Source organism: Podarcis pityusensis (genome assembly GCF_964106645.2).
Source record: "Podarcis pityusensis genome assembly, contig: HAP1_SCAFFOLD_70, whole genome shotgun sequence".
Classification (NCBI taxonomy): Eukaryota; Metazoa; Chordata; class Lepidosauria; order Squamata; family Lacertidae; genus Podarcis; species Podarcis pityusensis.
In genome coordinates this window covers 103,650-127,905 of record NW_028293322.1, presented here as the reverse complement: position 1 = coordinate 127,905, position 24,256 = coordinate 103,650, and the positions used below count along the sequence as shown (strand labels likewise).

At 47.3% G+C, this 24,256-nt stretch overlaps 1 protein-coding gene across 2 annotated transcripts; it reads left to right on the top strand.

Annotated features, from left to right (window-relative positions):
* Window positions 1-522: 522 nt before the first annotated feature.
* Window positions 523-23,767, top strand: ANKRD42 (ankyrin repeat domain 42). Of its 2 annotated transcripts, none has more exons than XM_081024408.1 (12): window positions 523-669; window positions 2,350-2,516; window positions 3,144-3,251; window positions 4,959-5,078; window positions 8,826-8,961; window positions 10,397-10,597; window positions 11,894-12,019; window positions 12,709-12,814; window positions 13,957-14,126; window positions 15,666-15,792; window positions 21,297-21,444; window positions 23,163-23,767. In XM_081024408.1, exons 1-12 carry the CDS (start codon window positions 645-647, stop codon window positions 23,310-23,312), a joined length of 1,584 nt encoding a protein of 527 aa, XP_080880534.1. In that variant the 5' UTR covers window positions 523-644; the 3' UTR covers window positions 23,313-23,767. The 2 variants fall into 2 exon arrangements, with proteins under 2 accessions (XP_080880534.1, XP_080880535.1); XM_081024409.1 differs by having other exon boundaries at window positions 552-657.
* Window positions 23,768-24,256: the final 489 nt, after the last annotated feature.

Sequence of the window (24,256 nt, the reverse complement as noted above, 5' to 3'; positions counted from 1 at the left end):
CTGACTGAAACAAAGCAAAACTAATCGACTTCAGAGGGCCCCCTGAATTTTGGCACAGGTGCAAAAAAACCGCAACCCAACTGCGCATAGCTGTCAACTTTCAGATTTGAAAATAAGGGATCAGCAGCCTCAAAAATAAGGGATCAGCAGCCTCACTTGTCCCGGGGACAGTCTACGGGATATCTAACAATCTGGAATAGCAGCAGGAAATGGCACTGGAATAAGGGAATTTCCCACAAAAAAAGGGAAGGTTGACAGCTATGCACCTGTGGAGCTTGCACTAAGGACTGATGGAGAAAGGAAGCCCTGTACAGGTGAGCCACCTGTGATCATTTTGGCTTTTCCCTGTAGGGGTTGAGGCGAGGAAATCGACTTCCTGTCCCTTGACTAGAGAAAGCTATGCTTTTGCTTTGCCTGAGGCTTAGCTGGTGCCAACTGATTCCCTTTCTCGCTCCCCACATCTTCACACACACACCCCACAGCTCCCCTGAGCCCAGGCAGCAGGCTGAGGGAGCATCGCAGGAAGTGTACACTGTCTCCATGGCAACGCTCCTGCAGCAGCAACCGCAAAGGAGCCAGGAAGAGGAGGAAGAAGGAGGCTGAGATAACTGAGGGCTGGGGGGCTCTGCCCTGAACAAAGCACCATGCCTGATGAGGGTACCCCAGCGGGTGAGACCTGCCTTGTCTTCCTATATTTTGGGGTGTGGGTATGGGTGGGCAACAACCCCAAAATATCTCCTCCTCCTCCTGTTTTCCTACTCTGTAGAGGGCTACCCCCTTTTTGTTTCCAAAAAAAATTCCACCTCCTCCTGTCAAGCTCCTCTGAGCATATTCAGAGTACGTTTCCCCCTCTGTGGATCGATTGGTTCGTTATGTCTCTCCCCTCCCTTTAAAACAAACAAACCCTGCTATTAATTACTGCTTTGTTGGCTCCGTTACAGTAGGTTGTAGACAATGTTTGTCCTATTCAGAGGAGGCCCATTGAAGTTAGCCGTGTCCATTAATTTCAGTGCTAAGAAGGACAAAGTCTGGATCCACTCCTTGCTTTTCTTATTCTCTTTGTTAAGTGACCCTAGAACCCCTCAATGCTGAAGGGCAGTGGAGAAATTCATGAACAAAATAAAAAATAAGTATGTGAGTCAATAATAATGATTTTTTTTTTTAATGGGCCATTGGACAAAGTGTGCCAATGGATCTCCAGAACCTGCACCTTCCAGCAGGAAACTATGTGTGCATTGAGCATGTACAGAGTGTATCCCAGTGGGGCATACACTTTCCTTTAAATTCTCTAGCATTAGAAAGAAGAAAGAAATCCAGGAAACAACAAAAACACTGTTCTCGTCTTCACTGCAATTCCGCACCACTGATATGGACTCTCTGCTGGTGGAGTCTCCCTCCTTGTAGGTTTTTAAGTAGAGGTTGGATGGTCGTCTGCCATGGATGCTTTAGTTGAGATTCCTGCATTGTGGGGGGTTGGGATAGATAACCCTCAGGGTTCCAACTCTATGATGCTATGATTTTATATCCTTAGTTGTAGGTCCGACTACTGCTGCTACTACTACTACTTAAAATAATAATAATAATAATAATAATAATAATAATATATTTATACCCAGCCCACCTGGCTGAGTTTCCCCAGCTCCCAATCGAGTGTTAAAAACAATACAGCATTAAATATTAAAAAATTCCCTAAACAGGGCTGCCTTCAGATGTCTTTTAAAAATAAGATAGCTGCTTATTTCCTTGACATCTGCTGGGAGGGCGTTCCACAGGGCGGGCGCCACTACTGAGAAGGCCCTCTGTCTGGTTCCCTGTAACCTCACTTCTCGCAATGAGGGAATAGCCAGAAGGCCCTCGGTGCTGGATCTCAGTGTCCATATCAATATCAGTCACCACCACCACTTCCATGAATAGAGGAGGGAGAAAGGTTGTTTTCCGCTGCTTCAGAGAAGCGGACACGAAGCAATGGATCCAAACTACAAGAAAGAACATTCCACCTAAACATTAGGAAGAACTTCCTGACAGTAAGAGCTGTTCGACAGTGGAATTTGCTGCCAAGGAGTGTGGTGGAGTCTCCTTCTTTGGAGGTCTTTAAGCAGAGGCTTGACAACCATATGTCAGGAGTGCTCTGATGGTGTTTCCTGCTTGGCAGGGGGTTGGACTCGATGGCCCTTGTGGTCTCTTCCAACTCTATGATTCTATGAATTCTGGTGATGGATTGAGTCAAAGGAAAGTTGGGCATTCGTCATGGCTTGACAACGGCCACCGCTGAATTTTGCCCCATTCTACTGTCTCCCCCCCCCCCAACTGTGCTACTTAGTGAGTAGGGGGTCTGTTGCTCTTCTCCAGAAGCTCCGAAGAAGAAGCCCAGGTTCAAAAGCATTCATGATGCAGTCAGAGCTGGGAACGTAGAACAACTTCAGGAGATGGTGAAATGTGGAACGAGCATTAATGAAGTGGATCCGGTCTACAATTTTACACCCTTGCATTGGGCGGCCCATTCTGGGAGCCTGGAGGTAAGAGATTGTCCCAGGTTACTGTGAAGGGAAGAAGGGATATCATTATGCAGTCTCTATTGACCCTACTAAATGTCTGAGAAAACAACAAAGAGACCTATGGCTTTGCCAGGGTAAAGACTGAGGCTGCATACACATTATGCCTTTAAGGTAAAAGGTCAAGGACCCCTGGACGGTTAAGTCCAGTCAAAGGCGACTATGGGGTTGCGGCGCTTATCTCGTTTTCAGGCCGAGGGAGCCGGCATTTGTCCACAGACAGGAAACACGGGCGCTCACTTCATCACGGGGATTCGAATGGCCAACCTTCTGATTGGCAAGCCCAAGAGGCTCAGTGGTTTAGACCAGTGTTCCCCAACCTTGGGTCTCCAGCTGTTTTTGGACTACAATTCCCATCATCCTTGACCACTGGTCTTGCTAGCAAGGGATGATGGGAGTTGTAGTCCAAAAACAGCTGGAGACCCAAGGTTGGGGAACACTGGTTTAGACCACAGCACCACCCACGTCCCTTTAAGGCACATTTGGAGCACATTATTTCCTCAAGGAATTCTGGGCACTGTAGTTTAGCTCTTTGCAGAGTTGCAATGCCCAGCATCCCTTACAAGGGTTGCAAATCTGTTGTCCTTGCAGTGCTTTCAGTGGCTGCTCTGGAATGGAGCTGATAAGATGGCGGTGACAGGCCGAGGCTGGACAGCAGCTCACCTTGCTGCCATCAAAGGTCAGGATGCCTGTATGCAGGTAAGCGTCTTTGTTCACTCATGGTTGAGGCTGGATTCAGACAAGGGGGTTTATAAACCCCTTCTCGTTTCACATTTGCCACTGTTGTAAACTCTGGGGTTTTGGTCTCGAGTGGGTGGATAGAGAGAAACGCATCTCCCTTTCTCAAAATATAAGGCTGTGGGCTCATCCAGTGATGATGGATAGCAGAAGATTCGGGGCAGATTAAAGAAAGGATGGCTTCACACAATTCACACATGGAATTCCCTGCCATAGGATGTGGTGGTGGCCACTAGGATTTGATGGCTTTGTAAGTGGATTCGATTGGGAGTGGGGAATCTCAGGCCCAAATGTGTCGTCCCCCCCAAGCCTGTCTATCTGGCCCTTGGTACTCTCCCTAGCCTGACGTCCCCGTTTCCTGAGGACAGTCCCCGGATTTACAAATCTGTCCCCGGACAAAATCCGTCCCCAGATTTCATTTAATGTCACCGGATTTATATTTTAAGTGCTGTAGATTTATTAGTAGGGAATGAATGGTGTGTGATTGGTTCAGCAGCACAAGACACATCATATGGGGACTTCTGGCGAGGCAAAATGGTGGATGCCACGGCAGCGAGCAGCTTCTGAAGCCAGCCAGAGCCAACTGCGCTACCAGGCTGGCTCCAGGCTGCTGAGACTGCTGCTGCCGCGACCACTGCTGAGGGGGAACCGGGGACGCCCACTGCATCAACTGGGGCAACTGCTCCCCCCCATGACCCAAGTCGAGCCAGGAGCGGGAACACCGGGCCACCCAGCCAACAGCTCAGCAGTACTCTGGGGCTGATGCAGGGGGAAGGAGGAGAGGAGGAGAAGGAAGAGAGAGATAGAGGAAGGAGAAAAATGAGGGGAGCCCCGACCTTGCCGTGCCACTGAGGACAAGAGGTAGGAGAGCACCGGGAGGGCAAGGACACGTGGCTGAGCCCAGGCCTGACCTGAGCCTACTCCACAGCGGCTAGCACTCCAAGAGAGCAGGTCAGGGCCCAGAGGAAGGCCGCACGACAGAGGAGAATTTGGAAAATTAATAAAATGATATCAAAAAAGAAAAGAAAAGAAAGAACAATATACAGCTATCTATCTTGCTTTCTTATGTTGTAAAATGGACAAAGTATATAAGAAAACTCTTGAGAGTCCCATGGACTGCAAGAAGATCAAACATGCCCATTCTTAACAAAATCAGCCCTGAGTGCTCACTGAAAGGACAGATCCTGAAGCTGAGGCTCCAATACTTTGGCCACCTCATGAGAAGAGAAGACTCCCTGGAAAAGACCCTGATGTTGGGAAAGATGGAGGGCACAAGGAGAAGGGGACGGCAGAGAACAAGATGGTTGGACAGTGTTCTTGAAGCTACCAGCATGAGTTTGACTAAACTGCGGGAGGCAGTGGAAGACAGGAGTGCCTGGTGTGCTCTGGTCCATGGCATCACGAAGAGTCGGACACGACTAAACAACAACAACAACAACATAAGAAAATAAGAAGCACTTTGCTGGATCAGGCCAATGGCCCATCTAGTCCAGCAACTCGTTCTCAGAGTGGCCAATAGGATGCTTATGGGAAGCCCACAAGAGGGGTATTCTTTGGTTATTACTGTATAACATCAAAGTGTCTCTACTAAATGCTATAATTTAGCTTAAGGAATTTGTGTTTCAGGATAAAATTTGAGACTAGGAACTTTGCTTTGTGTATTCACAGTCCCTTCTTCTTCATGGAGTAGATCTTGGAACTCAAGATGACCGAGGCTGTACTCCCGCCCATCTGGCAGCGACCCACGGGCAGTCATACACTTTGCAAACGATTCTGCGGAGCGGAGTAGTAAGAAAAACGCTTGTCTTGCCCTTTCCCCGCTCCTCTCCTGAGGATTGCCATGCTTCTATTTCCATTGACTCACTTATACCTTTCTAGCCTGCCCTTCCTCTAAATGGATCTCAAAGCACCCGAAAAGGTCAATCCTTTCCCCCAAGTTATCTTCAAAACAATCCTGTGAGGTAGATAAGGCTGAGAGATCATGACTGGCCAAAGGCCACTCGTTGGTCTTCATGGCAGAGGGCCAAAGTCAACATGATGCTAAACATGCCACGTCAAATGCCATGGTTGTTTTAAAAATTTTAATAGCCACCAAACAGGAGACCTGATTGTCACTTGAGGACAGGAAAGAGTTAAGTCTTCTGCCTGTTACTGTGCCCCCAATGAAAATGATCTCTTCTTGTGGCTAAAAGGTGTTACTGGAAATTTTTGCTGGGACCTTGGAAGGTGGGGGTGAAGAGGAGGAAAGGGTTAAGCCTGCTTTACCTAACTTGCAGTCCTGGCGAAAAGTCTGCCCCTCCTTTGTGATTAATAATAACACCTCAACGGTCAAATCCAGGACACAGTCTTCCAGGCCACCATCTTCCCATTTTTCTCTCGCAAGAGAACGGCGGCCATTTTGGATGCCTTGATTTCATGCTGTGGTTTCCCCTTGGGGGGAAAAAAGTGCTTTTTTGGGGCACAGCATCCAAAAATGTGCATTTTGGGGTGCCACTTAAGATTGCTGCCTTGTAGAAAGTGTTTTGGTTTTTTTATATAAAATATTTATTGAAATTTTCAAAGTGTTACAACATTAAAAAAAGCAGAAGAAAATACAAAATAAAAATAGTTAACAAAGTAGAAAAAGGAAAAAAAAAAAAACCCTTCCAACCATACAAATACAAATTCAAAAATAAGAAAAAAGGACAGAAAAAAAACCAAAAATATAATTTAAGAACATTTAAAAACAAATTCATTATTCTCGAATCCTCAACTGTCATTACCTTCTTTCTTTGACCTCCTCCTCCTCCCTTTCTTTGTATCCTAGTTATTAATTATCCCAGCAAATCCTTTCCATATTTCATACTATTCTGTCATTACATTACCCTAAACAGTTTTAATCTTATCTTTCTATAAGAAAATAAACCTTAAAGCTTAAAACTTAAATCTTATCCTTACCAACTTCTCATAACCATAATATTCTTTCATAATTCTTTAAACATCTTTACTAAAGCCGAGTAATTTCATTCCAACATTTTTCTGACATTCATCAATTTTATAAAACAGTTCTAATGGTAGAAAAAAGAAATACAAACAGATCCAATCTTCATCCAACGTCCCTTCCTCCTGGTTCCGGGTTTTGTCAGTCCTTATTATCCCATCGATCTGGCCCATTAACCTGGCAACCTTATATCCGAGGCCCTCAAGTCTCTTCCATGTCCCTTTCGCAGCTCTTCTTCATATTTGTAACTGTATTTTCCCTTGTCTCCTGCTCGTGGTAACTCCAGCTTGGCAATATTTTTAACCCTTCTCGACATATCAGCCCCTTTTCCGTATTCAGCACTGAATTCCATATGGTATTTAAAAGCATGTTTCAAAGACCCTCCAAAATTAAGAGCCCCCACAATCCCAAACATCTCACGGCCCATTGCCAGATTTGAAAAGTCCAAACATCCCAGCATAGGGGGGTCAATCCAGCCCCCCATTTCCAAGCCAAACCAAACTTTTTCTTTCCAAATCTGGCTTTTTCCAAGTTCATTTGTCAAATCCGAAAACTCATATTCCTGTTGGGCCTGTTCTGTCAGGACACACTCCTGATTTAATTCCTGGGTGGGCTCCACATATTTTCTCACTGTCTGTTCAAAATTTCCCACTGCCTGTTCAAAATTTCTAGTCGAAGTCGTCATCAAATTCACCTTCTCATGTAACTGTTCCAGTAGGGCATTTGTTTTGTAGAAAGCACACAACAAAGCTTCTGAATACATTGTCCTGCAAGGTCAAATGCCTATTTCCACGATTATAATCTGTAAACAGCTGCTGGCTCCCTGGAGTTGGTTACAGTTTCACAGTCTCCCTCTAGGGGGAAAACTTCTATTTGATCTTGCAACAAAGTTTCCCTTTTTGAGATACTTTGTCAATATTTGTTCCTTTGAAATGCGAAGGGAAACAGTGGAATCACTATGTTTCTCTTCTTTTAGCTATCTGTCAAAAACGTTTGTCTCTGGTCAATGAACTTCAAACGTCAGTCCTGACACCCCGCTCCAGGATCAGGACGGAGGAAAGTTGCTTTACTTTAAACTCACTTTAAACAGTCCAAAAAAGATCCCCCTTCTTCTCCTGCTGTCGAAAGGGGGTTCCACAATTTTAAATGATGAAATCCAATCCTTTAAAAGCGATTTTCTGAGCTCTAGTTTACGTTGTCTTTGCTTTATTCTGTCTACAGAAGAACGGAAGGCTGACTTCCTGTTTAGACCTTCCCGTTCCGTACCAAATTGAAATAGATTTTTAAGATCCAATTCCTTTCTGCTCGTAAGTCCCCATCTAATGTCCAGTTGTTCAAAGTCTAAGTACTCACGGGTGCTTATTTTAGAGTCCAAATTGTCCCAGGAAAAAGGCAGCGCTCTCCGGCAACGGCTATGCGGCTTCGCTCCACGGAAATAGCAGTTGACTCACAGCACCGCGCCACTTCCCCCTCTTCATTTCGGAGCCCGTTAGTGGGTTCCTTAGTGAGTTGGGGGGGCGCTAAAGGTGCCCGCCGAGTCCCATGGTCACAGGCTTCATCCGCCTGTGATTTTTGAAAGGGTCCCCGCTTCGCCGTAGCGGAGAAGACCCATTTCGTGCGGAGCTAGTCCCTCCAGTTCAGAGGGAGTCCGCCATTGCCGATGGCGCCACCCTGGAATTTTGGGGTGCATTTTGGGGTGCCACTTAAGATTGCTGCCTTGTAGAAAGTGTTTTTTGGGTGGGTGGGGGCGTATGAAATTGGGACGTCTTGCTTTGGGACTTCCTGAAGGCATTTGGTTGGCCAATATGGGAAGTGGCCTGCATAGTAATTTTAGGCACATCTAGCAAGGCTTTTTTAAGGGTTTTTTTTGTCCGATCTAGCAGGACTCTTTTATGGTCTCATGCTCTGACCTCATGGGGGAATGGGCTGTAACAAGCTCCACTCTGTTACAAGATTATGGGAAACTCAGTGGTCTGGGGTCTGCAGTGGCCTGACCCCCATTTTGGGGGCGGGCCTGTTAGGATATTTCCATTCCACCTTAAAAGGGAGCAGGCTTTGTGAATCAGAGTCTGCGTATTTCCTGTTTTCACAGGATGTTTATGTTTGCTATAGCTTTCATTTTCTCTCTGTGTGTCGTAGACACTAAAGCAGGCAGTCATGTTTTTTCTGTGTTCTGATCAACGCTGAATAAACTTGTAAATAATGCTCTCCTGAGTGTGACTTTGGCTGTGCATTATCTGCTGATAAAGAGTGTGCATGAGCTCTGGAATGTGGCAAGCTATTTCTAGAAACTCATGTCGCTAATTGTTGATACTGCGTGACTACGGGAGATCGATGGATCGTCCGGCAGCCGGCTTGGGGGCCATGATGGACTTTGTCTCCCTGGCAGTATCCCAACAGGGCCTTCCTCCGGAGGCATAGATGTCAGGCTGAAATTTCCCACTTCTGGGCGTGGTGGCATCTTCCGTGCCCAGTTCTTTGAGGTCTACTGACATCCACTTCCCCAACTTAAAATCTGGAGATTTAAAGAATCTGCTTTTCCTCTTCGAAACCAGGACGTCAACGTTTCTGACAGGCACGATTGGAAGCCGATTCACAAGGCTGCTTTTCACGGCCGGCTGGGCTGCGTCCAGCTTCTTCTTAGATGGGGAGCTACTTTAGATGATGTGGACAACAATGGAAATCTTCCAGGTACAGAAAGGGGGGGGGGAGATGATCATTGTAATGGACTGGGGAATAATGATAAGAGGGGAATCTCTTTGTTACAGAGAGACAGATAGCGAGAATAACCTGGGTCAGTGATGGTGGAAAGTGCAATGTTTCTATGTGTACTTTTTGTAAAATTTGGGTCATATCCAGTGCTGCCCCTCCACTTGTGCAGCAGAATTCCACTTGGGTAATAATCTTCCTCCTTCTCTTCTCAACAACCCACAACAATTCATTTTCTTGTTGTTTGCATCCATCAGTCTCAAGAGACAATGGAGTGCACTTCCGGGGGTGAAGTCAAACTGCTGCATTAGCAGTACTGAAGTGATCTCCCCGGGGCAACAAGCCTGGCCAGTGTGTAGGGAGGTCCTGGGCTGCCCAGACAACAAGACTCCCATTTTGGCCTTGCTGATGTGGTCCAAAGGAAAGCAGATCCAGATATTTGGCATCAGCTGGGATGCAGGAGTTGCTGGAAGGAGGCGTACAAGGCACTAACCAACCGTCTTAGGGACTTGGCTCCGGATTTGTGTAGGGTTTGCTCCTTAGCCTTGCCTTTTCCTGAAGATACCCCACAAGGCAGCAGAGGTTTAGGATCTCCTAGATGGGCTCCCTTCCCAGGTTGATGAGCCTCACCTGCTCTTCATTTCTGCTTGTGCAGAAACTGGCTTCTTAACCATTGAACCTACTATTGGTCTTGCAAGCTCAACCCACCGGAGCCTGTTTTTGCATGCATGGGAAGCCCCTAACTCCCCGAGTGTTTGAGACCCATCGGCTACCCTCACCTGGTTTAGCCGGCCAGTCAGAGCCGTTTCCTGGGGTGTGGTTATTGTCGCATGCTGATAGCATCTAGGAGCCACAGGTGAGAGCTGAGTGCAGGGTGGGGACCAAAGGTGGACAAACTACCCCAGAAGGAGCATGACGTGTCCCCCACCACATCCCACATCCTTCCCCTAACATCCCATACACCCCATTCAATTTATAGGTGGATGTTATTGCTGCCACTGGGAAAAATCCCATAAATTGTATCCAGGTGCTGGAGAAGATGTTTTCTGCTTGAATAGTGTTAGTTTGCTGGTCTGTGGGACAAACTACACATAAGGTTAAATGCATTTTTGCATCTAATCTGCAGAACTCTGCACCAATGTGTTCCTCGCTCTACTTTCCACCGAGTAACAGTGCTAATTGTAGTTTTAACTGTCACAGAGGTGGTTTGTGTGTGTGTGTGTGTGTGTGTGTGTGTGTGTGTGTGTGTGTTGAAAGAGAATGTTTAACGCTGCTATTTAGTTGACTGCATTTTTAAAAACATATGCAGATTTTTAACTTGTAAAGCACCTTGAGAAACCTCGCTGCCTAGAAAAGCAGTACAAAAGAAGCCTTTTTATGTAAACTATATTAACAGTCAAAACAATCTTCCTAATAGTTCACCTGGCGGCAATGGAGGGTCACTTGCATTGCTTCAAGTTCCTGGTGAGCAAGATGCCCACACTCCTCCATGCCTTGAAAGCCAGAAACGACCACGGGGACACCCCAGGAGACCTGGCAGAGAGGTTCTACAAGGACAGTGTGGTCAACTACATTGACGATCTGGAGAAACAGAAAGGCGAATTGCAAAAGGGGGACTGTGAGTACCTGGTTGCGAGGGATGGGCCATAGCTCAGCGGTGGAGCATTTGCCTTGCATGCACAAGGTTGCAGGTTCAATCCCTGACAGCCAACACACACACACACACACACACACACACACACACACACACACTTATATAATCATTATATGTAAGGTCATAATAGCAACAGTAAAAACCTGTCACTGAAATTACTAATCACAGAAGGCCTCCCTAGAAGGAAGGTCTTTACACCATGATGGAAGATCATCAAGGAAGGGGCAAGGGCCAGAATTTCAGAATCTGGTAATGAACACTGAAAAGTCTCTTCTGGTCCCAGTCAACCATGAGGTTTTTTGAATTACAGTGGTACCTCGGGTTAAGAACTTAATTTGTTCTGGAGGTCCGTTCTTAACCTGAAACTGTTCTTAACCTGAGGGACCACTTTAGCTAATGGGGCCTCCCGCGCTGCCGCCACGTGATTTCTGTTCTTATCCTGAAGCAAAGTTCTTAACCCGAGGTACTATTTCTGGGATAGAGGAGTCTGTAACCTGAAGCATATGTAACCTGAGGTACCACTGTATTATTTTTAGGCCTATTTTATTGATACAGTTGTACTTTGGATCCCAAATGCCTTGCAACTTGAACGTTTTGACTCCCAAATGCCACAAACCCAGAAGTCGGTGTTCTGGTTTGCAAACGTTCTTTGGAACCCAAACGTCTAGCACTGCTTCCGCGGCTTCCGATTGTGTGCAGGAAGCTTCTGCAGCCAATCAGAAGCCATGCCTTGGTTGTTGAATGTTTTTGGAAGTCGAACGGACTTCCAGAAGGGATTCCGTTTAGCAACCAAGGTACAACTGTACTTATCAATACAATACCGAATACAAAGTATTTTTTTTTAATAATACACTAAAATAAAACAAATACCTTAAGCTGTTTGGCCATTTTTCTGTTTCAGTCGGCTCAGGGCACCTTAAATTCTCTCCTGATAGGGAGGGAAGAGGAGTCTCGTTTGACATGGCTTCTAGGTTTTCCAGGAGTAGAATATAGCAATTGCGACTAGCAGCCATTGATTCAGATGCTATTCTAAGCCATATTCACCTTGGAGGCATGACTAAATCACACCCTCCCAGTGAAAATTGATCAACTTGCTTAAGTTGCACAGATCAGAGAATCCAGCCTTTCATGGACTGCCCGGGCTCCATCACTCTCGGTTGAAATGTTTGGCTTTCTAGAACTCCTTTTTCCAACCTAGTTGACCTCTTAAACTGCTATTTGGAGGGCTACTACAGCTCCTTCTGTTGTCTCTCTGCATAGATTTAGCATTTCCAGGCCACGATGCTGCTTTCAGAGGGGACGTGGACACATTAAGAACCTTGCTGGAAAACCGTATCATCACTGTTAATGAGAGGGACGATCAGGGATCCACACTCTTGCACAAAGGTTAGTGGATTTCATATTGCTGTTCTCTTCCTACCGAAATCATTCACTCCTGTTTTCATAGCGGCTGCATTTCTGCCCTTCTTGCATTTAATTTCCCTCTGTTTCCACTCACTCGCATCCTTCCATGTGTATTAAATTCTTGCCAGTATAGGAGAATGCTTCAGGCATCTGGTGACAGGGGCTTGTGGTCTACAAAAAGCTTAAAGGTAAAGGGGACCCCTGAACATTAGGTCCAGTCATGGTTGACTCTGGGGTTGCGGTGCTCATCTCGCTTTATTGGCCGAGGGAGCTGGTGTACAGCTTCCGGGTCATGTGGCCAGCATGACTAAGCCACTTCTGGTGAACCAGAGCAGCGCACGAAAACGCCGTTTACCTTCCCGCCGGAGTGGTACCTATTTATCTACTTGCACTTTGATGTGCTTTCGAACTGCTAGGTTGGCAGGAGCAGGGACTGAGCAACGGGAGCTCACCCCGTCGTGGGGATTTGAACCGCCGACCTTCTGATCAGCAAGCGCTAGGCTCTGTGGTTTAGCCCACAGCACCACCCACGTCCCTAAAAAGCTTACGATGTAGTAAATTCAAAGTGCCACAACATTCTTTGTCGCTTTGCTGCCACGCAGACCAACATGGCTGCACCCAATGGAAATGGCCGCTGTTAACATTTTATTTCCTTCTCTTTCACCCTGTAGCTGCTGGACAAGGTCATTTGCATGTCCTGGAGTGGCTGATCAACAGGGAAGCAGACTGCAACATTCCCAACGATGCCGGAGAGACACCCAAAGACGTTGCCAAGAGGTGTCCGTTTATAACACTTGGCTGGGGATTCTCTTGGGATTTGTCCTGGCTAATCTGGACTAAATCCCACTGGGTTTCAGTTCTGGCCAAAGCGCCAGGGTTGATTTAATTCTGCCAGACTGAAGATCCAGTTTGCAAAGCTCTGCTGGGAGACATATTCTGGGGGAGCTTGTACACTTTTGGTCCCCACCCTCCACTCAGCTCTCACTTGTGGCTCCTAGAAGCTGTCAGCACGTGACATGCCTGGCATCTTGAGCTAAGGCTGGGAAAGTTATGTGAGTCACTGCCAGCCAGTATAGGCTGTGCTGTGCAGCCAGAAGAACAAAGGGTCTAAACCCTTTAAAGGTAAAGGTAAAGGGACCCCTGACCATTAGGTACAGTCGTGACCGACTCTGGGGTTGCGGTGCTCATCTCGCTTTATTGGCCGAGGGAGCCAGCGTACAGCTTCTGTATCATGTGGCCAGCATGACTAAGCTGCTTCTGGTGAACCAGAGCAGTGCACGGAAACGCTGTTCACCTTCCCGCCGGAGTGGTACCTATTTATCTACTTGCACTTTGACGTGCTTTCGAACTGCTAGGTTGACAGGAGATGGGACCAAGCAACGGGAGCTCACCCTGCCATGGGGATTCGAATCACCGACCTTCCAATCAGCAAGCCCTAGGCTCAGTGGTTTAGACCATGGGTAGGCAAACTAAAGCCCGGAGGCCGGACCCAGCCTAATTGACGTGCTTTCGAACTGCTAGGTTGACAGGAGATGGGACCGAGCAATGGGAGCTCACCCTGTCGTAGGGATTCGAACCGCCAACCTTCTGATCGGCAAGCCCTAGGTTCTGTGGTTTAACCCTTTATGATCCTCCAATTCTTCAATTAATTAACGGTGCTATGCTGGTGGGAGGATGTTCTCCAAGTGGTGAACTCTCCTTTGTTGGAGGTTTTTGAACAGAGTTTGGGTGGCCACCTGTGATTCCTGCATTGCAGGGAGCTGGACCACATGACCCCTGAGGTCATCACTGCAATTCTGTGATTCTAAGTGGGAGCTGCCGCTAAACTGGAGACAGCACAAATTGCCATCGGTGGCGGAAACCCCGGTTTCTGTCTCACGTTCCCCAATGACCTCCTAACGGGAATCTGAACTGCGTAGGTTTGCCCAGCTGGCCACTGTGGAGTACCTAAGGCAAAAGATGGGGAATGACTCTGATGAGGAGATTGACGTCGACGACCCACGGTTCTTTGAAAGTCATGGCGTGGAAGGGAGCACCGACAGCAAGAGCGACGTGTATAGCAAGAAACAGGACCGAGCAGATAGTCGTGGTGAGTTGTGGGCCCTCCTCTCTCTGTTTAGGGGGAAGAAAGGGCTAAGGACAGAAGGGTAGGAAGTTCAGCAGGTGGACACCTGCCCGGCATCAGCTGGCAGGTGGCCAGCCATGTTTGATGGGCCTGTAGCCAGGTTTGTGGCCCTTCTCCTCTCCAGCCTCTGCTTCTGCCTCCGCTTCTGGACTGCTCTCTGCCACAGCCTCTTCCTGCTCACTAAACACTGTTGCCCCTTTAGCTTCCAACACCTTCTCCTCCCAGTCTACTCCCTCTGATCACTCATCGTCATCCCACCTCCCCTGGCTCTGAGCCTTCTTCCCCTGGGGGTTCCCCAGCTGCTGCCTGCCACCACTCCTCTGCATCCAGCCAGTTCATGACAGCTGCACGCAGATGGAAGTTCTGGAGCCCCCCGCCCAAACAGTGTAGGAAAAGCCTTGCTGGATCCAAATAGCCACTACAGCCAACGGCCACTGATAGACCCCTTCTCCCTGCATTGCCCAATAACCCTTCCCCTTCAAAGGTGGTTTTCCTAGGGAATAGGCTTCGGGGACGATGCCTCCTGGTTTGGGCCAGATACCTAGAGAGAACTCGCTAGAACTTGGGGCCACCCAATGAAGCTCAGTGTCAGAAGGTTCAGGACAGACAAAATAATTTCTTCACACAGCACATGGTTAAGCCGTGGGATTTGCGCTCACCAGAAGCAGTGATGTCCGTCAACTTGGAAGGCTTTAAAAAAGAGGATGAAGGCTATCAATGGATGCTAGACACAGTGGCTAAGTTCTCCCTCTGCTGTTTTTTTTTAAAAAATAAATTTTTATTGTTTTTTTACATATCATTTCCAACAGTCATTTAACATAACTTCTTATCTTATACAGTATTTTAGACTTCCGTCAACAACCTCTGATGATTTTCCATTCTTTATCTCTTACTCTGCATTTCTTAATTTCTCTATTACTCTTAATTATCATTAACTAGTAATTCTCTTCATAGTCTTTCTTGCAATATTTCAGATAATCCTCCTTACAGAACTTCTTGCAGTCCTACTAGCGTAATCTGTTCATTGCAATTGCTTTTCAAATAGTTCATGTATTTACTCCAGTCTTCTAAGAATCTCTGGTCCCACAGGTTTCGAATCCTTCCTGTTAATTTATCTAATTCTGCATAGTCCATTAATTTCACCTGCCGTTCTTTTCGTCGGTAATTCTTCTTGCTTCCATTTTTGTGCCAATAATATTCTTGCTGCCGTCATTGCATATAAAAACAACTTGCAATCCTGTCTATTAATATCATCTCCTACAATGCCAAGTAAAAATGCTTCTGGTTTCTTAATAAATGTACGGTATATTTCAACATATTTTTAGTTCTCCCTCTGCTGTTGGAGGCAGAAGACCTCTGAATACCAGCTGTGGAGAAGGGTGGAGGGAGAGCGCTGTTGTACCCAGGTGTTGCTTGAAGTTTCGCTGTGAGAACAGAGTGCTAGGTAAGATGGGGTTTTGCCTGGTCCAGCAGGCTCCACTGATGTTCTGTGATCTCTTCTAGAAAGAGCCTATCAGAAAATTGAAGAGCTAAAGAATCTCCTGGAAATCGCCACCAGTGATTACAAGCAGCTGGGAGGGATCACCCCTGAGGAGAGGCAGATCAAGATTAAAGAGAGGCAGCTTCTCAGGTAGGAGCTTTGCAACACGGCCTCTGGTTTCATGAAACTCTCGGGGTTCACAGTGCCGAGGGAAGGTGGTTGTGGCGTTTGCCCTCCTATATGTGTGACATCATACTGGGTTCATAGGGAAAAGGTTAACTAATTGTAGAATGACTAACTAATGGGAACCCAGGGGACAGAGTTAACTGTGTATAAGGTTTAAGCACAGAGGTTTTTTAGGGAGTTAGAGTTAAGAGTTGTTGAGAAGACAGTCTGGAGTTAGAAGAAACAGAGAAGATAAGTCTGTGGGTTGGGCTAGTCTGGTGTGAGAGAGTGAGAGAATTTGTTAAGAGGAGTGAATCAAACAGTTGAGATAATCAGTCAGAAGGTATTAGGAAGGTATAGGCCAGTAAAGAAACTAAAGTTAAGATACTGACAGGAATATTATCTGAGAAACCATAAACTTGTTAATGTTTGTAAAATAAACTTGGGTTTTTTTGGTTCATGTTATTGCTGAAGTTCTCACCCTGGGCCAGCAGGGGGATACTGTAGATAGTTATGCAAATGAAGGATCGAAAGTGACGTTCAGTGATTGGATAGTTTTAGAAAGCTGCTACAGTTACGTTGTTCTGGAGCTCTATATAAGCAGGCTGACTGAGCTCCTCAGTTCAGTTCTGTTGTGGCCTCTGACTAAAGAAGAGCTGTTTGAAGAATCGCTGTGTCGTCTGATATGTTCACCCACAACTTAACAGTTCACTTTTAACAACTGACTGGACTCAGTGTTTTACCAGAGTAACTGGTTGGTGGCAGCGGGGAAGTGAGCACAGTGGTGGCACAGGGATCAATAAACTGTTAAACGTCCGGGGACCCTGTGTGATCGCCACAGGGGTGCTGTAACAATTCCCCCGCCCTGTAAAATTTATGCACTTCTTGATTGTTTAAAAAAGGAGACACCTGAACACCATTTACAAAAATACAAGACAATAAAATCAAGGAGGGAGGAAAATTGCAGCTGTATTTTAAAACATGCAGAAGTTAAAATATGAAAGCTGGTTAAAATCAACTCGACTTTCTAAGCACCTGGGTAGCTTTGTCTAAACAAGAATGTTTTCAGTAGGCACTGAGAATAGTACAGCAAAGGCGCCTGCTTGATCTCAATAGGCAGGGAGTTCCAAAGTTAAGGTGCTGCTGCACAAAACGATGAAGGTCTTGCAAAAGCAGAGTGGGTATTAAGTGCTCAAGTTGGCACATGTATCAATGGCTCGTGTGGTTTCACCACCATCTGTTTATTTATATGCCACTTTCCCACAAAATGGTGCCCAAGTGCCTCTCAACATTAATAAGGAATGACAATACAGTGGTACCTCCGGTTACATATGCTTCAGGTTACACACTCCGCTAACCCAGAAATAGTGCTTCAGGTTAAGAACTTTGCTTCAGGATGAGAACAGAAATCGTGCTCCGGCGGCAGTAGGAGGCCCCTTTAGCTAAAGTGATGCTTCAGGTTAAGAACAGTTTCAGGTTAAGAATGGACCTCCGGAACAAATTAAATATTTAACCTGAGGTACCACTGTATATAACGCAAAAACAAATGAGAAACAATAACCAGTATGTTGGCATCTCTGGGCATGAATGTGTGTGTTGGAGGAACGGGACTTTGGAGAGATGGCAGTGCCGAGAGGCCCCGTTTGGCAGATTGCAGGTATTCGTCTGCCCTGTCCCTTGTTGATAGAAATTTTAAGATCTTGCTTAAAACTTTGTTGCTTTGCTGCCCTCTGCCGGCTATTGTGCATGGGAGACCAGCCCCACACAACGCTTGCTTGCTAAGCTGCCAAGGCTTTGTTGGACGACCAAAAGTGGGTTTAATTTCGTGTGGCCAAAGGTCTTTGCCACATAGATTGCTGTGTGTCTTCTGCAGCCAGGACAGTGGCTCGTAGGTGCCATTTGGGGTTTTTTGATACCATGCCAGGGGTCACCAATTTTTTTAGTTCCCAGAGCATGTTTGGATTCACGAGTGTGTGCATAGGTGCCACCTACTCTGGTCCTTTTTCACTGACCTGCTTTGGATCAGAATCCTACCCCAAGCGTCAGAAAGAGTGCATATGTATGCATGCATTGTGCACCAGTGGTGGCTGGTGCCCATTGGAACTGGCAAGGTGGAAGGCAGGGAACCCAAACTGCAGATGGAGTCAGTGCCAATGACAGGTTGAGCCAGCCAATTCTGGTTTTGTCCCCATCCTTCTCTTCCTTGCTTTGTTCTACATGGATAGGCAGTGCTACCCTACGGACTGGTTGTAAGCCACACAGAGGCAGATGGGGGCAGACTGGTGGGGCAGCGCCCTGTTTGCCCTAATAGATCAACCTCCAACAATGTGCACAAACAAACACACTCCCATCCTCCAATGGAGCTGGGGAAAAGTAGGATCCAGTGGGATCAATCTGAGCCTTGAAAAGGCCATAGAGCTGAAAGAGGAAGTGGGAAAGAGCGCCACTCTTCTGACTTCCTCCTCCAGCTCTATGTACTTTTCAAGAAAGAGAAAAGACAACCACTTGCATCAACTCATGACCAAGGGGAAAATGAGAGACAGAGGTGGAGCTAAGAGACTTCAGAGGACCAGGGAAGACTTCAAGGGCACCATCGTGCCCACGGCCACAACCTTGGCAGCCCCTGTGTTCCTCAGTGGGTGGAGTAGAATAATAATAATAGTAATAATAATAATAATAATAATAATAATAATAATAATAATATATTTTTATTTATACCCCGCCCTCCCCAGCCAAGGCCGGGCTCAGAGCGGCTTACAAGCAATAATAAAAACAAGTTGAATGATTACAACTTAAAAACAAAATTAAAATACAACATTAAAATATTACAACATTAAAATAAAATGTAGCCTCAACGCAGGAGGAGAAGGAAAGAAAAAAAGAAAGAGAGGGAGGGAATCAAATTGGCTCCAAGCCAAAGGCCAGGCGGAACAACTCTGTCTTACAGGCCCTGCGGAAAGAAATCAGATCCTGCAGGGCCCTGGTCTCATGAGGCAGAGAGTTCCACCAGGCCGGAGCCAGAGTTGAAAAGGCCCTGGCTCTGGTTGAAGCCAATCTTAACTTCCTTAGGGCCCGGGACCACTAGGGTGTTGCTATTTATGGACCTTGGGGCTCTCCGTGGGGCATACCTGGAGAGGCGGTCTCATAGGTACGAGGGTCCTAGGCCGTGAAGGGCTTTAAAGGTCAAAAGCAGTACCTTAAATCTGACCCTGTACTCTACCGGGAGCCAGTGCAGTTTGAAAAGCACTGGGTGAATATGCTCCCATGGCAGAGACCCCGTGAGGAGCCTCGCTGCAGCATTCTGCACCCGCTGGAGTTTCTGGGACAGCTTCAAGGGCAGCCCTGCGTAGAGTGAATTACAGTAGTCAAGCCTGGAGATGACCGTCGCATGGATCACTGTGGCCAGGTCGGGGTGGGAAAGGTAAGGGACCAACTGCCTGATGCGGCGAAAGTGGAAAAATGTCGCCTTGGCTGTTGCTGTAACTTACGCCTCCATGGAAAGGGAGGCATCAAGGATTACACCCAAGCTCTTAACGGAAGGCAATGGCACTAATTGGGCCCCCGCAAGAGAAGGGAGTTGGTCCTTCATCCCCATGCCATCCCGACCCAGCCATAGGACCTCTGTCTTTGAAGGATTTAGTTTCAATCGGCTCCCACGAAACCATCTAGCCACAGCTTCCAAGCATCTGGTCAGTGTGTTCGGGGCTGAGTCGGTGTGGCCATCCATCAGCAGATAGAGCTGAGTGTCATCAGCATACTGGTGACAGCCCAGCCCAAAGCTCCGGATAATCTGGGCAAGGGGGCGCATAAAGATGTTAAAAAGCATCGGGGAGAGAATTGCGCCCTGCGGCACTCCACACACCAAGGAATGGCGCGACGACATTTCCCTCCCTAGTGCCACCCTCTGTCCCCGACCAGAGATAAAAGAGCACAGCCAGTTACGGGCTATGCCCTGTATCCCCACGTCTGCGAGGCGGTGGTCCAGTAGATCATGATCGACCATGTCAAAGGCCGCTGACAAATCTAAAAGGATCAGCAGTCCTGACCCGCCTCAATCCAGTTGTCTACGGAGATCATCTGTTAGGGCAACCAGAGCCGTCTCGGTCCCAAAACCAGGACGGAAACCGGATAGAAATGGATCTAAAGCCGATGTTTCCTCCAGAAACCTACCAAGCTGTTCAGCAACTGCTGTCTCAATTACCTTACCCAGATATGGAAGATTTGAAACTGGGCGGTAATTGGATAGGTCTAAGGGATCTAATGAAGTTTTCTTTAAGAGTGGACACACTACTGCTTCCTTCAGTTCTCCTGGGAATGTCCCCGTGTCAAGGGACAAATTGATAATTTCAACCAGGGGGGTCCGCGCAACATCTGGACACCCCCTAATCAGCCAAGATGGAAATGGATCAAGGAGGCAGGTGGTGGGCCTACCAACTTGGAGGAATCTATCCACATCAGCAGGGAGTATCCGATCAAAATGGTCCAGCACTGGACCTGAAGTCAGTCGAGGGGCCTCCAGTTCAGTAACTGTATCTAAATTGGCAGGGAGGTCACGGCGGAGCAACAGGACTTTCTCCGCAAAAAAGCTCGCGAATGCCTCACAGCTGTGGGTCAAATTTGTGCTTAAATTTGGTTGTCCTCCTAAGGACGCTATTGACCTAATTATTCTAAAAAGTTGTGCCGGGCGAGAGCTAGCGGATGCAATGGAAGCTGCAAAGTAAGATTTCTTAGCAGCTTTCAAAGCCATCTCATAGGCTTTCATAAGTGTCCTATAAGATGTTCTTGAGGCTCCGTCACGAGTCTGTCGCCATACTCGCTCTAGCCTTCTGAGATCCCACTTCATTTTCCGGAGCTCCTCAGTAAACCAAGGGGCCTGGTTTCGACGGGGTCGCAGAGGGCGCTTAGGCGCAATCTTATCAATGGCTGCCAAGAGCTGGTTATTCCAGTTATTCCAGTCAACAAGGTCATCTAATGAGTCACCAGGAGGAGAAGGGTCCCGCAAGGCTTGTCGGAATCTATCAGGATCCATCTGTTTTCGCGGACGAGCCCAAATAGGTTCGCCACCCGAGCAGGGGAGGAGCGGGAAGTAGTATTTATTAGGGTTTCTTAAAATTACATTTATATACCACCTTTTTCTGGTGTACATGGTTTTTCTCTTCTTCCCCACTGCACCCTCACAAGCGTGTGACGTAGGTTAGGCTAAGAGATGGTGATCGGTTCAAGGTCACCCAGTGAGCTTCCTGGCTGAGCGGGGATTCGAACCCTGCCCCGTCTTCTCAGCGCCATCTTGGTTTTCTGCAGGTAAAAGTGGGAGACGGTGGAACTGACTCCCTCGGAAGTTGGTGGGTTTCTCCTTCCTTGGAGGTTTTAAAGCAGAGTTTGAGTAGCCACCTGCCATGGATTCTTCAGTTGAGATTCCTGCATTGCCAGGGGTTGGACTATGATGACCCCCGGGCCCCCCTTCCAACGCTACAATCCTATGATTCCAGGACCATTGGTGATCTGCAGGAGCAGCTGGAGTACGAGCGGCTACGACGGGAGAAGCTGGAGGCAGAGCTAGATCAGTGCCGGGAAGAGATCGGGAAACTCACAGAGCAGCAGCAGAAACCCCAGATCCCCACACCCGCTATCACAGCAGTGAGTCTCCTTGTGTTGCTCACATTTTTGTTGGAAAATGCAAAGCAAGGCCAACAGAAGCAGACGATGTGTCCCCAAACAGTGGACTTTTGACAGCTAACACCTGTCCTGGACCGAACGTCCGACGCAGTTTCTGCATGAGTGCAGGAAGCTCCTGCAGCCAATCGGAAGCCGCGCCTTGGTTATCCAATGTTTTTGGAAGTCGAACGGACTTCCGGAACGGATTACATTTGAGAACCAAGGTACAACTCTACAGTGGTACCTCAGTTTTTAATAATAATTTATTATTTATTCCCTGCCCATCTGGCTGAGTCTCCCCAGACACTCTGGGCGGCTCCCAATCAAGTGTTAAAAACAGTACATCATTAAATATTAAAAACTTCCCTAAACAGGGGCGCCTTCAGATGTCTTTTAAAGATAGGATAGCTGCTTATTTCCTTCACATCTGAAGGGAGGGTGTTCCACAGGGTGGACGCCACTACCGAGAAGGCCCTCTGTCTGGTTCCCTGTAACCTCACTTCTTGCAATGAGGGAACCGCCAGAAGGCCCTCGGAGCTGGACCTCAGTGTCCGGGCTGAACGATGGGGGTGGAGACGTTCCTTCAGGTATACAGGACCGAGGCCGTTTAGGGCTTTAAAAGTCAGCACCAACACTTTGAATTGTGCTCGGAAACGTACTGGGAGCCACAACACAATCCATTCTGGAAGACCAGTCGACTTCTGAAATGTGTGAAAACCGAAAACTCAATATGGAAAACTCAAACAGGAGGCAGCCTAGGAAGTTAAGCTTCCGAGGCATGTTAAAAAACCGAAGCATTTACTTCTGGGTTTTCGGTGTTCAAAAAGCAAAGAGATGGAGATGTCCGAAAACTGAGGTACCACTGTATTTATCCTGGGTGATAGAAGGGTGAGGAACCTGTGGGTCACATTAATATGCGGTTGGTCTTCACGCCTTATCAACCACAGCCAGCAAGGCCAGGGATGGCAGGAGTTGTGACTCTGTGGGTGTAGCCGGACTACAGATTCCCCATCCCTGCCTAGGACTTTCACAGTAGCTGATGGCATATGGCAGTGGTGCTATCTTTCTGTGTGCAGGGAGCCTTAAATCTGTTCCACCATGCCCAGCCCCTTGCAGATTACTTCCTGATCCACAGCCTGAAGCTGCAGAGGTCAAGAAGTGCTTCCACACTTGACAACGCCAGATGTGACAAACCGGCACACCAAAGAAATATTAGAGAAGCAAGTGGCTATTGCTCCCCTGGAAGCTACATACATAAAGGAGGCTTCAATTGCACTATTGTTTACATCCCTAGTTCAATACCAAAAGTTGGCCTGCTTCGCCCATGAAAATAAGCCACAGTTAATAAACTATAGAATGGCTTGAATTTTTTGCTGCTCTCGTGGTTCTGGAGCTTTTGGGTGGTGCCTGGTCCTTAACCACAGTTAAGGAGGAAGTCCAAGTTACCAGGTAATGCTAAGCTATAGTTAATGTTAACAAAGGCTTATATGCCAACCTTGGTCAATGAACGACCTTTACCCATAAACTGAGCTGCTGGGCCAGGTTCACCCGTAGTGCAAAGCCATGCTTTAGTAAACCATGGTTTAGTATTATGTGCAAACTAGGCAAACCGCTGTGCTTTCCTGATGTTTAAGACCTTCCATTCCCCCCTCTTCAGTTAGCATGGCAGTGGGTTAACACTTTCAACGTTGCTTCTGCAGGGGGATGGTGATCTGAGCAAAGCGCCGTCCGATTGTGATAAAGCAACCCCCGACACCAGTAGAGCAGCCCCTGAAGTCGCAAAGGAGAAAAAGAAATTGAAGAAAAAGCCCTTCTGCAGCTCCAGCGGAGTGTTTGTGAGACTGTACTAACAGGAGAGCAAAGGGTCTTCCAGGCCTCTTGCTGGAATGAGAGGGGAAAGAGTTTGGCTGGAAAATGCAGGTGCTGCCAGAATGAAAGCGCCCCGGTTAACAGTGCTCTATCTAGGCTCTCAGCTACCCAAAGCAAATGCACTTCCTTCCCTGAACTGAAAATATCTTCTTCATCAATTCATCTGGTACAAATGTCAGTTTTCATATGAGCTTAGAGCAGGGATGAAGACCTCCCATGCCCCTCCACAAGTTTTGGACTCCAACTCCCCATCTGCCCTCCCCAAACAGCATCTCCGTCAGGGTGATGGGAGTTGTAGTCCAGCAATATCTGGAGGGGCACAGGTCTCCCCTAGAGGCACGTGGTAGCAGGCAGGTTGCCATGACAGGAGAAGACCCCACTGAGATGTATTGCTAATTAAGAGACATTAGCACTTCATTAAACTCTCTCTCTCTCTCTCTATATGTGTGTATATATATATATAAATCTAATATCTACCTTATTTCTCAGCCAAGATTCCTAAAGTGGCTCTCAACCACAGAAAGCGGTTCAGTGTTATGCACAGTAATAGCATGCACAATAAAGCCAGCTAAACAGACTGAGATCGTTAAGAAATGTACCCATCACATCCTGCAACTGCTGGAGTTCCAGTTAACTGTTATCAATGGTAGCCTATCGCTGAATAAAGCAGACATTGGCAGTGGTAAATGTTTGAATCGCAGTTCAACAAGACAGCCTGCAAAGACTCTATGCCCCCACAAGAGAGCCCCCAAAATGTATGCAGCTCTTCTGAACCATTGTATCAGGGATGGGGAACCTGGATGTTGATGGACTCCCAACTTGTATCCTCCCAGAGCATTGGCCATGCTGGCTAGCGCTGATGGGAGTTGCAGTCCAGCAAGAGCCAATGAATGTGACAAGGGTGCTAAGCATAAGACTCCCTTCC

Bases quoted from the DNA above. Each gene is read 5' to 3' on its own strand.
- ANKRD42 (XM_081024408.1), top strand. From the start codon at position 645: ATGCCTGATGAGGGTACCCCAGCGG. The intron at 12,020-12,708 runs GTTAGTGGATTT...TTCACCCTGTAG, and splicing joins ATCCACACTCTTGCACAAAG to CTGCTGGACAAGGTCATTTG. The intron at 14,127-15,665 runs GTGAGTTGTGGG...GATCTCTTCTAG, and splicing joins GGACCGAGCAGATAGTCGTG to AAAGAGCCTATCAGAAAATT.